The following is a 13,320-nucleotide window of genomic DNA, read 5'->3' as shown; positions in this document are numbered from 1 at the left end:
ATAAATTATAAGGGAGAAAGGGACCAAATTATTAGGGTGATGCACATGGGCTACAATCAGCTTACTTCACAACATACACTTAGTATTACTTTCTTAGCTACAGTATACATATCTCCCTGGCATATTACATAATATATGCAGCAGCATACAAGACATTTTTGGACTCAACTTGTTGTGCTGTGCTCACTTATATTTACATTTAAGTCATTTAGCAGACGCTCTTATCCAGAGCGACTTACAAATTGGTGCATTCACCTTATGATATCCAGTGGAACAACCACTTTACATAGTACATCTAAATCTTTTAGGGGGGGGGTAGAAGGATTACTTTGTCCTATCCCAGGTATTCCTTAAAGAGGTGGGGTTTCAGGTGTCTCCGGAAGGTGGTGATTGACTCTGCTGTCCTGGCGTCGTGAGGGAGCTTGTTCCACCATAGGGGTGCCAGAGCAGCGAACAGTTTTGACTGGGCTGAGCGGGAACTGTACTTGAACAGTAAAGTGGCACGGCGGTCCTTCGTGGGCAAATTTTGTCATCAAACTTTGTCATCAAAGTCTGGTGTTCTCTGGATTTATGGTGGGAAAACAAGGTTGAATCCTGATGATGTCAGTGATCTTCAGGTCTTAGCTCTAGAAAGAGGCCTGAGTTCTCGACTTAGAATTCTGAGTTGGATGACCGTTCAAAACTTATTTTCCCAGTCTGAGCTAGTTTTTTTTCCTGAGTTCCCAGTTGTCTTGAACTCACTGAAGTCAGATTTCCCAATTCTGAGTTAACAGTTGTTTTGAGCGCAGCAGAAATCATGCTGGATTGACAGCATGACCAATGTGGAATGTTTATCATTTTAAGCTTGGAAAAGAGACCCATAAACCGAGAATTGGGACCATACAATCGCAAATTCAACAATGACTGGTTTGGAAGGAAACAATGGCTAACTGCAAGCATTGCAAAGTAATCACTAGCCTGCTATCCAGTGAATAGTATCTGCAATCCAGAGTTTATATACATCATTAGTCTGAACACATTGCATGATTTTAAAGTTCCTTCTGCCCTCTGCTGGTTACACATTTAATACATGGGTCACACAGAAAATAATCTATACTGTATCAAGTTATCTGTCCCATCTACAATACAAGAATACACAAGCTTTGTTGTTCAGTGAAGTGTCATTAGAGAACCATGGAAAGGTCATGGCAAAGTCTAAAACCTCAAACGCAGGGTAACATGACAATGGTTCCCCTTAGAGGTACTACTCTGAAAGGCTCTAACTCAGTATTTTGTGAAAAGCTATAGTGTAGTCTTGTTTCTACCATTGTTCATAACTGAGTACTTTGTTTAGCCAGGTTGGAACAACTGTGTGCAACATTGGCGTAAACATCATTCTGTCAGATCTGTTAAATCACAACAGGAATTGCAGCCATGCTCATGTATGATCACATGGAAAACGTAAAACTTCCTTAGCTCAAGAGATCAAGACACATAGGTGAAATGTATATGTCATTTATTTTAGAATAAAAAATGACATCCTGCATTGTGTATGAATATACAACTTTTAGAGTAATCCTTAACTCTAATAAAACAATCTGAAATAGTAATATAATAATTACATAGTTGAGAAAGGATTTAGTAAGGCATGAAGGTGGTAACATTCTATTCAACAGGCAAAAAAAAAGTTAAAAAACGAATCTGTTATGCTCTCCTCTGTGCAAGTGCATCCGACTTTTCAGTTTCAATCAAATCACTATCAATCAAATGAAATCAAACATGAACCACACAAAGGTTTAGATATAGTATATGTCTCTGTGTCCACCTTCATTAAGGACAAACACGTTGTGAAATATGGTCCCATAAACAGTTAAGTCATTTCAAGTTGTATAAACATGAAAGAGGAGGGCACAGTAGGCTCAGAATTACATTGAACAATTAAATGGTTCATTTAAATTGTTCATACAGTTGTTATAACCAACTTATAACCAACTTACAAGAAAATGATTGAACACAGTTAATGTTAAGAAACATTTTTGCCACATATTTGATAAACAAGTCATACATTCAATCAGTCTAAGAAAGTGCTTTTGATAAAGCAGAAATATGCATTTGATTTCTATTGATAAATAAATACTATAAAACAGCAGTCACACTGACATAACTAGGAGTATAACACGTATACAAAGCATCATAACTGACACGGCATGTAACAGAAATGTGCAAAGTGCTTAGTTCTAAATTAGTAGTACACATTTCAAAAGGAAGGCAACAAGTTGTTTTCTGTGGTATACTGTCATAAAGATATTTGTACTGTAAATATCAAGTTTCCATCATATTTTACTATTTAACTACTTGTAGGCAGCATAAATGTGAGATGCATAAAGTCATCTGACTATGCTGCTTACTCGTTGGGTCAACAAAATATTATTGCTAACTGTGACACATTGCACAAAGCAAATCCTTTAAAAATCTTTGCATTTTGTAAAAAATAATGTCACACTTTTAACATTTCCACAAAAAAAAACTATTCTGACCAGCAGTGTATTAAAATAAAGGACATCAGCCCATTTTAAATTGAAAAATAATCTAATATTAGCTTCGCTGATTAACCTCAGTACACACACAAAAATGGTTCTACAGTGCCTTCAGAAAGTATTGATACTCCTTGACTTATTCCACATTTTGTTGTGTTACAGTCTGAATTCAAAATGGATTACATTTATATTTCTTCTCACCCATCTACACACAATACCCCATAATGACAAAGTGAAAACATGTTTTTAGAACTTTTGCAAATGTATTGAAAGTGAAATACAGACATATCTAATTCACATAAGTATTCACACCCCGAAGTCAATACTTTGTAGAAGCACCTTTGGTGACGATTACAGCCTTGAGTCGTCTTGTGCAAAGCAGATACAGACATACTCATCTATATTTGGGGATTTTCTCCCATTCTTCCTTGCAGATTTTCTCAAGCTCTGTTAGATGGAGAGCGGCGGTGAACAGCAATCTTCAAGTCTTTCCGCACATTTTCAATGGGATTCAAGTCTGGGCTTTAGCTGGGCCCCTCAAGGACTTTCACATTCTTGTTCTGAAGCCATTTCAGCATTGCTTTTGCTGTATGCTTGGGGTCATTTGTCCTGTTAGAATGTAAATCTTTGCCCCAGTCTGTTGTTTGCACTCTAAAGCCAGTTCTCATCAAGGATTTGCCTGTATTTGGCTCCATTCATTGTTCTCTCTATCCTTACCAGTCTCCCAGTCCCAGCCGCTGAAAAGCATCCCCATAGCATGCTGCCACCGCCATGCTTCACGGTAGGGATGGTGTTCAATGTGTGATGAGTTATTGCTGTTTTTTCCAGACTTAGCGCTTTGCATTTAGGCCAAAGAGTCAAATGTTTGTCTCATCAGACCACAGAATATTTTTGTATTTCACTTGCCTTTTTGGCAAACTCCAGGTGTGTTGTCGTGCCTTTTTCTCAGGAGTGGCTTCAGTCTGGCCACAATCCCATAAAGCTTAGATTTGTGAAGTGCTGTAGACACGGTTGTCCTTCTGACAGGTTCTCCCATCTCAGCCAAGGAACTATAGTTCTATCAGAGTGGTCATTTGGTTCTTGGTCACCTGCCTTACCAAGGTCCTTCTTGCCTGGTTGGTCAGTTTGGTCAGATGGCCAGCTCTAGGCAGAGTCTGGGTAGTTCCATATTTTTCATCACAATTCTATCTCGGAGATCTATGGACAGTTCCTTGGACGTCATGGTATAGTTTCTGCTCAGACATGCAAGTTGTAGTGACATCTCAAGGATGATCAAAGGAAATTGGATGCATCTTAGCTCAATTTGGAGTGTTATAGCAAAGGAGTGTGAATACTTATGTTAAATGAATTATTTCTGTATTTGATTTTCAATAAATGTGCTTATATTTCTAAAAACATATTTTCACTTTGTCATTATGGGGTATCGATTTTGAATTCAGGCTGTAACACAACAAAATGTGGAATAAGTCATGGGGTATGAATACTTTCTGAAGGCACTGTATATAGTGCCACTGCCAAATAAGGGTAATTTGGCTTGTAACCATAGCGGAACCCTTTTTGAAGGTTCTATAAAGAACAATGTTCATAAGGTTCTAAATGGAACCTTTATAGTGCTATAAAGAGGGTTAGCCATATTATATTATCTTTAAAATTACATGGCCGTTATTGTGTTCATTTACAAGTTGAATCAGGTGTGCTAGCTCTGGACCGGCTGGGGGTCCCTGAGGAGAGAATTGAGATTTAGTCAACCATTGACACGAGGCCTTACATAAGTCTCTCACAAGACACTATTACTGGCCAGTCATATTTAACATGCAATGACATAACACAACAAATTATATCAACTGGAATGACACACTCTCGGCTGCACAAAAAGAGCTGTGAGCAAACCACGCCCCAAAATAATAGAATGAGCCGCCTCCCCTACATTTGAATTATCAGTAAAAGATTAAAGCACTGTTTTCGGACCCGCAAAGAACCATTGAAGAGCTCAAATGGTTCTTTTGAGTCCTTATGGTACCACATAGAACCATCACCCTTACCAAAAAACCCTCTTTTCTAAGTGTGTTGATGTAAATACTACATAATGTCCAGTTTTGTGCTCAAAACCTCACAGTAACATTTGGATGTAATATTGCTTCTTTGGTTTACATAACACTCTTGACTGCTGAACATTAACATCATATTAATTGATAACCTTTCATTTATTCCTGGAACCAAATATTTGTCTGATGCGTGGTTCACGGCTCTTTCTTGGGTGTGTGTTGCTGTACCACTTCCTTAGAGCCACACCACAGGTACTGACGACCACACAACATGCCCCACCGAGACTCCACATGGTGGGCTTACGATTGAAAAAAAAGAACTGGAAAATAAAGGCCAGGACCACGTCGACGGTCCTCATCAAGGCCACAGGGCCGGCCTTCTCAATCTGAAGTGCTTTGGTGAGGAATGTTTGGCCAGCAATACCCAGGATTGCTATCAGCAAAAGGATCCACCTGTCTCTCCCACAGAATGGAATGGTCCATTCACCAAGTATAAACAAAGTGATGACACACTCAATGAAACCAATGACTGCATAGTACCACACAGACAGATAGTAGTGGACGCTTTTGCCCATTTTCCTGAGTATAACTAAAGAGCAGGCTGCTCCTAACGCTCCACCGAAGGCTGCAATAGTCCCCTTGAGATGATTGGTGTAGTCTCCCTCTATTCCCTCTATACGAGCACCAAATATGAAGGGAGGCCTGGCTATCATTATGACACCAGCCAACGTGAACACAGTGAAGACACAGTCCCAGATTGTGCATTTCTCTTTGAGGAAGATCCAGGCTAACAAGGCAGTGAACACTGGGTTGCTGAACATGATGACTGTTGCATCAGCCAGGGGCATCTGCTGTACTGCATAGAACAATAGGATCATGGCGTTGGAACCCAAGAACCCTCTCATCACCAAATAGATCCGCTTGTCTCTTGGTCCAAGGAAGCCAGTCCTGAAAAACAGAAAATTGATAGGTTCAATATTTGTATGGGATTATCAAGGTTCAAGGGGTCAAGTGGTCCAATATAGTATAAATACAGTTATGTAATAACTTACTTGTAATAGATAAGCATAGGCATCACAAACAGCATCTGGAAGAAGCAGCGAATGGCACTGATTTCTACAGCATGGACTCCATCTATTGTCTTCACCAGAAGAGCTATAATGGAGAAGAATACTGTTGCCAGCATGCCATAAAACAGGCCCAGTCCTGGACAATGTTTATTCTCTGAGGACAGAGGGAGAAGGACACATGAACTGGTTAAAATAGCTTGAATGGAACTGAACATTAACCTACTAAGAGGGAAGTAATTTAATATTTGTTTGTCTGAGATGGGATGGGGAAGAGGTACAGTATTCAAATGTGATATCAAAAGCCACTTCATTGAAAAGAGTCCCTGCTAAAGCTTAGTTACTAGCAGCTTTTAGACAAATTGAAAGCTGCAGGGTGATTTGAGGTGTTGATTATTAGATATATCTACCTGGGAGTTGGCCTGTCACACACTGTACCTACTGATTACTCATGTTTATTGCCAACATAGAAAGAGGGCAATGAACCAATGTCCCCTAAATGGAGGTAGACTCAAATTGAACAGGAAGTGTAAGGGGCCATTTTAGCCTGTACTGACTAGATATATGGAAAACAGTGTGGAAGGACGTAGAAGAGCATTACTCATCTGACAACAGACAACACCATTGTTAGACTTCCTTGTGAGTTTGATTTACACCCTGTGGGTGCTCATTCTTTCCCATTTTGTAATCATACCTTAAATCATGGTTCTCCAACAGTTAGATTGCAAGCTACCAGTGGCTCACAGCGCACCTACTGTATCAATAGCTCAGCCAATCTATTTTGAAAGTACATTCATTTTTTTCATGTGTTCCATCACAAACGGTCATAAACATAAAGCTCCCGGCTACTATCCAATCAAATCCACGTTGACAATATCCCTGGTTAGGCACTTTTGTCTTAAAAAGTCAAATGTGACACAGTCTGACAATTAATTTCCAGCAATATTTCCTCTGTCAAATAGCTGGCTATTTGTATGTAACCAGTTCAGTTGCCCCAGTATCTCTGTCTGAGAGACCTCTCTAACGCCCAGGAAGCTCAGATTCAATCTCCCATTCACCAGCTCTGCAAGCGTTATAAAAAAGTTCGTTACTCACCAAATATGGACTATCTCATTTACTCTCGTTACGGCCAGTATGGACATCCAAAAAAAGTATAAATATAAACGTACAAGCAACCGAAAAAATGCCTCTTCGGCACCACCAATGTATTGAGCTGTTGTAGACCTCCGACGTGTGCGTGGCTGTCACGTTCACTGTCCTCAAACTCCCTGTCATAAATAAGCCAAGGCGCAGCGTGCCGGTAATTCCACATCCTTTATTTTACGTGAAACTGAACAAAACAATAAACAGGATAAAACAGGATAAACAGAAATGAACGTGCCGCAACTGATGCGCACACAAAACACTCACAGAAAGAATAATTACCCACAACTACAGGTGGGGAAAAGGCTGCCTAAGTATGATTCCCAATCAGAGACAACGAATGACAGCTGCCTCTGATTGGAAACCATACTCGGCCAATAAAGAAAAAACAACATAGACATACAACACATAGAATGTCACACCCTGACCTAACCAAACAGAGAAAAACGACTCTCTCAGGTCAGGGCGTGACAGTGGCAGTAATATGTGAATTACATATGCATTTTTTTCGGCTACTTGTACATTTTTATTTCGACCTTTTTTTGGAATTACATACATACAGTGCCTTCAGAAATGATTTACACCCCTTGACTTTTTCCACATTTTGTTGTGTTCCAGCCTGAATTTAACATTTATTAAATTGAGATGTTTTGAGGCCTACTGAGTGGTGCAGTGGTCTAAGGCACTGCATCGTAGTGCTAGCTGTGCCACTAGATATCCTGGTTCGAGTCCAGGCTCTGTCTTAGCTGGCCGCGACCAGGAGACCCATGGAGCGGTGCACAATTGGCCCAGCGTCATCCGGGTTAGGGGAGGGTTTGGCCGGGATGTTCTTGTGCCATCGCGCACTAGTGACTAAGGCACTGCATCTCAGTGCTAGAGGCGTCACTACAGAAACCCTGGTTTGAATCCAGGCTGTATCACAACTGGCTGTGATTGGGAGTCCCATAGGGTGGCGCACAATTGGCCCAGCATCGTCTGGGTTTGGCCGGTGTAGGCTGTCATTGTAAATAAGAATTTGTTCTTATCTGACTTGCCTGGTTAAATAAATAAATAAAAATAAAAACATGGAGGATTTCCAATGCCTTGGAAAGAAGGGCAGCTATTGGTAGATGGCTAAAAATAAAAAAGCAGACAGTGAATACCCCTTTGAGCATGGTGAAGTTATTAATTACACTTTGGATGGTGTATCAATACACCCAGCCACAACAAAGATAGAGGCGTCCTTCTTAACTCAGTCGCTGGAGAGGAAGGAAACCTCTCAGGGATTTCACCATGATGCCAATTGTGACTTTAAACAGTTACAGAGTTGAATGGCTGTAATAGGAAAAAACTGAGGATGGATCAACAACATTGTAGTTACTCCACAATACTAACTTAATTGACAGAGTGAAAAGAAGGAAGCTTGTACAGCATACAAATATTCCAAAACATGCATCCTGACTGCAACAAGGCTCTAAAGTAATATTGCAAAAAAATGCGGCAAGTTATTCACTTTTTGACCTGAATATATGTTTGGGGCAAATCCAATAAACACATTACTGAGTACCAATCTCCATATTTCCAAGCATAGTGGTGGCTGCATCATGTTATGGGTATGCTTGTAATTGTTAAGGACTGCAGAGTTTTTCAGGACAAAAAATAACTGTAATGGAACAGGCAAAATCAGGCAAAATCCTGGCCTTTTCTGCTTTCCACCAGACACTGGGAGATTAATTCACCTTTCAGCAGGACAATAACCTAAAACACAAGAATGTGAATGTTCCCGAGTGGACGAGTTTCCGTTTTGATTAAATCTACTTGACCTGAAAATGGTTGTCTAGCAATCATCAACAACCAATTTGACAAAGCTTGAAGAATTTTTAAAAGAATAATGGTAAAATGTTGCACAATCCTGGTGTGGAAAGCTCTTACAGACTTACCCAGAAAGACTCAAAGCTGTAATCACTGCCAAAGGTGCTTCTACAAAGTATTGACTCAGGGGTGTGAATACTTGTAAATTAGATTTCTGTATTTCATTTTCAATACATTTCGCAAAAATTTCTAAAAACATGTTTTCATTTAGTCATTATGGGGTATTGTGTGTACATGTGTGAGTGTCACGTCCTGACCATAGTAAGATGTTATTTTCTATGGTAGAGTAGGTCAGGGCGTGACAGGGGGTGTTTTGTGTTTTTCTATGTTTTGCATATCTATATTTAGGATCTAGTTTTCTATTTCTATGTTGTTGTTTTTTGGGATGATCTCCAATTAGAGGCAGCTGGTCCTCGTTGTCTCTAATTGGAGATCATACTTAAGTAGGTTTTTTTTCCCACCTGTGTTTGTGGGTAGTCTTCTGTCTTCTGTTTAGTCTATGTACCTGACAGAACTGTGCGCTTTCGTTTTTCTCTTTGGTATTTTTCCTTTAGTGTTTTGAGTTATAATAAATATTCATCATGAGCAATAAACACGCTGCGCTTTAGTCCCCTCTCTACGACAGCAGTTACAGTGAGGGGAAAAACATATATTTAAACCATTTTGAATTCAGACTGTAACACAACAAAATATGTAATAAGTCAAGGGGTATGAATACTTTCTGAAGGCACTGTACTGGCCGTAACGGGAGTAAAGGAAGATACAGTGGGGGAAAAAAGTATTTGATCCCCTGCTGATTTTGTACGTTTGCCCTCTTACAAAGAAATGATCAGTCTCTAATTTTAATGGTAGGTTTATTTGAACAGTGAGAGACAGAATAACAACAAAAAAATCCAGAAAAACCCATGTCAAAAATGTTATAAAATGATTTGCATTTTAATGAGGGAAATAAGTATTTGACCCCTCTGCAAAACATGACTTAGTACTTGGTGGCAAAACCCTTGTTGGCAATCACAGAGGTCAGATGTTTCCTGTAGTTGGCCACCAGGTTTGCACACATCTCAGGAGGGATTTTGTCCCACTCCTCTTTGCAGATCTTCTCCAAGTCATTAAGGTTTCGAGGCTGACGTTTGGCAACTCGAACCTTCAGCTGCCTCCACAGATTTTCTATTGGATTAAGGTCTGGAGACTGGCTAGGCCACTCCAGGACCTTAATGTGCTTCTTCTTGAGCCACTCCTTTGTTGCCTTGGCCGTGTGTTTTGGGTCATTGTCATGCTGGAATACCCATCCACGACCCATTTTCAATGCCCTGGCTGAGGGAAGGAGGTTCTTACCCAAGATTTGACGGTACATGGCCCCGTCCATCATCCCTTTGATGCGGTGAAGTTGTCCTGTCCCCTTAAGCAGAAAAACACCCCCAAAGCATAATGTTTCCACCTCCATGTTTGACGGTGGAGATGGTGTTCTTGGGGTCATAGGCAGCATTCCTCCTCCTCCAAACACGGCGAGTTGAGTTGACGCCAAAGAGCTCCATTTTGGTCTCATCTGACCACAACACTTTCACCAGTTGTCCTCTGAGTCATTCAGATGTTCATTGGAAAACTTCAGACGGGCATGTATATGTATTCTTGAGCGGGGGGACCTTGCGGGCGCTGCAGGATTTCAGTCCTTCACGGCGTAGTGTGTTACCAATTGTGTTCTTGGTGGCTATGGTCCCAGCTGCCTTGAGATCATTGACAAGATCCTCCCGTGTAGTTCTGGGCTGATTCCTCACCGTTCTCTTGATCATTGCAACTCCACGAGGTGAAATATTGCATGGAGCCCCAGGCTGAGGGATATTGACAGTTCTTTTCTGTTTCTTCCATTTGCGAATAATCGCAACAAATGTTGTCACCTTCCCACTAAACTGCTTGGCGATGGTCTTGTAGCCCATTCCAGCCCTGTGTAGGTCTACAATCTTGTCCCTGACATCCTTGGAGAGCTCTTTGGTCTTGGCCATGGTGGAGAGTTTGGAATCTGATTGATTGATTGCTTCTGTGGACAGGTGTCTTTTATACAGGTAACAAGCTGAGATTAGGAGCACTCCCTTTAAGAGTGTGCTCCTAATCTCAGCTCGTTACCTGTATAAAAGACACATGGGAGCCAGAAATCTTTCTGATTGAGAGGGGGTCAAATACTTATTTCCCTCATTAAAATGCAAATCAATTCATAACATTTTTGACATACGTTTTTCTGGATATTTTTGTTGTTATTCTGTCTCTCACTGTTCAAATAAACCTACCATTAAAATTATAGACTGATCCTTTCTTTGTCAGTGGGCAAACGTACAAAATCAGCAGGGGATCAAATACTTTTTCCCCCCACTGTAGTTGATCAGTGAAACATATTTGGTGAGTACAGAACGTATTTTGATATTATAACACTTGCAGAGCTGGTGAATGGGAGAGCTTCCTGGGTGTTAGAGAGGTCTCTAACGCACATCAATTTTTGTCGTTTCTCTATGAAAAAGTGTAATATGAGAGTAAAAAACAGAAGTCCCATACCAGGATTTTTTTTTTTTACTGAAAACAGAATTTGGGAAAACACAGAAGATAATTTTATGGCGCCTGTCATTCCAAATGCTGTTTATTAGCCATTACACTGAGTGTACAGAACATTGCCCTTGGAACAGCCTAAATTCGGCGGGGAATGGACTCTACAATGTGTCGAAAGCGTTCCACAGGAATGCTGGCCCATGTTGACTCCAATGCTTCCCACAGTTGTCAAGTTGGCTGGATGACCATTGGGTAGTGGACCATTCTTGATACACACGGGTAACTGTTGAGCGTGAAAAACCCAGCAGCATTGCAGTTCTTGAAATACTCAAACCGGTGCGCCTGGCAGCTACTTATCATACCACGTTCAAAGGCACTTCAATCTTTTGTCTTTCCCATTCAGTGAATGGCATTCACCCTCTGAAAGGCACACATTCTCCGTTTTCTCAAGGCTTAAAAATGCTGCTTTAACCTGTCTCCTCCCCTTCATCTACACAGCTTGAAGTGGATTTAACAAGTGACATCAATAAGGGATCATAGCTTTCACCTGGATTGACCTGGTCTGTCTGTCATGGAAAAAGCAGTTGTTCTTAATGTTTTGTACACTCAGTGTATCTTACCAGGTATAACAGAGAGCACCTCTTGTTGCCTACACCAAGTACCCGGGGAAGAGTTGCAGGGTAGAGAAGACAAGAATGTTCCTATTTGAAAGCTATATATGAAAATATATATAAGTAGCTACTACAATTTTTTTTAAGTTGAAAAGGTTATAAAAAATGATAGAAAAGGTTGGAGACCCCTCCCTGCCTTTTAAATTATAAGTGAGAAACCCATGTTACATGTTTTTAAATAAATGGCGAGGTATTTCCTGGTGTAAAAACTGGGTCCACCATCCATCCTAGAGGTTTGAGCTACATAATATAATTCATCCTGGTAGGAAAATGCCTCGTCATCCAATTTGAGGATGATGAAAATGTTTCAACGGATTACCATTCAATAATTCATAATCAAACAGATTAAAGTGGGGGTGAAGCGGCCACAATGATGCAATATAGGCTATTAGGTAGTTTAATCTGAAAGAGTTTGTGAGGCAATATTTATTACCAGCATAGTAATTAGAGAACCACGATTACGTCCGTTACATAATGTGCTGCTACGGAGGTCGTCATTGGCTACTCCACTGGTTATAATTTCTCATTCCCATCTACCTCAGGTCACACACCTTTACCTAGATGGATGCAGATCCAGCCATATAATGGACTGTGTTAATAAACCACAAACAAGTGTGTTCAAGTGGTTATGTTGGTAGACCTCTAAAGATAGCTTGCTAAATTATATAAATGTTCTCTAGTTTTAGCTTGAAGGCTACCTTTGGCAACTGTGTCTCCTGCGTCCGTTGAGATGGGATCCCCGCCGCCGCCAATTCTACAACACAAGGGAGGACATAATCTTTGCTTCGCACTACTTTCCACTGTTCTTGTCCTTGCCTCTTCATTACCCCGCTCATCATGACTGTTACTTTTTAAATTAATCCTCTGAGTAGTGTGTTCATCGTCGTCATCGCCAATTTTGTGAAATACAACTTTAATGTCCTCCTGTCTAAGGGGAACGGCCGATAGAACTCTGTCGTCTATACTATTACTGTCCTTCAAATCCCCCATTGTAAAATGCAACTGCAACAGGTGAGCATGCCTTGGATGTATTTTACACCCTTAATGTCAGAGAGTGAGTGAGTTGTCACACCGGTTTAATATGTAACCTTAGTGGCCACTGTAGAAGCATGCAATAGTTACTTTAACCACGGGGGGCAGCTTCAGTGGGCAGCTCTCCAGGGTCATGGCTAGAAGGGATCCATCTTTTGTCAAATTAACCTCAGATTTGACTTTTAGTAGCAGGTTAGGAGAATTAGTTTGAGGCTAGGAAAAAAGTTAGGGGTAGCTAAAATGCACAAAAAAATACACTTTTGACGTTAATTTGACAAAAGATGGATCCCTTCTAGCTGCGCTCAAGCCAATGACATACCGGTAAGGGGCAAGCCAGTTGGCCAACCAAAACGTTACACTAAATGCAGGTCTAGTTCAACGAACGGTTCAACCTTCACCTTATTCAAAAAATCTGAAAGAATAGTGGACATTATTGGGGTACTTAACTAAGGTGCTGTTC

General features: G+C 40.6%; 1 protein-coding gene across 1 annotated transcript; it reads right to left on the bottom strand.

Moving 5' to 3' along the window:
• Positions 1 to 1,484: 1,484 nt before the first annotated feature.
• On the bottom strand, positions 1,485 to 12,903 carry slc35g1 (solute carrier family 35 member G1). The gene is made up of 3 exons (XM_014179259.3): positions 12,527 to 12,903; positions 5,614 to 5,785; positions 1,485 to 5,509 (listed from the first exon to the last, which is right to left on the bottom strand). Exons 1-3 carry the CDS (start codon positions 12,816 to 12,818, stop codon positions 4,717 to 4,719), a joined length of 1,257 nt encoding a protein of 418 aa, XP_014034734.1. The 5' UTR covers positions 12,819 to 12,903; the 3' UTR covers positions 1,485 to 4,716.
• Positions 12,904 to 13,320: the final 417 nt, after the last annotated feature.

This window comes from Salmo salar, chromosome 28 (genome assembly GCF_965601325.2).
Source record: "Salmo salar chromosome 28, fSalSal1, whole genome shotgun sequence".
In the NCBI taxonomy this organism is placed as follows: domain Eukaryota; kingdom Metazoa; phylum Chordata; class Actinopteri; order Salmoniformes; family Salmonidae; genus Salmo; species Salmo salar.
Note: the sequence above shows the minus strand (reverse complement) of the source record. Positions and strands in the feature narration are given on the sequence as shown.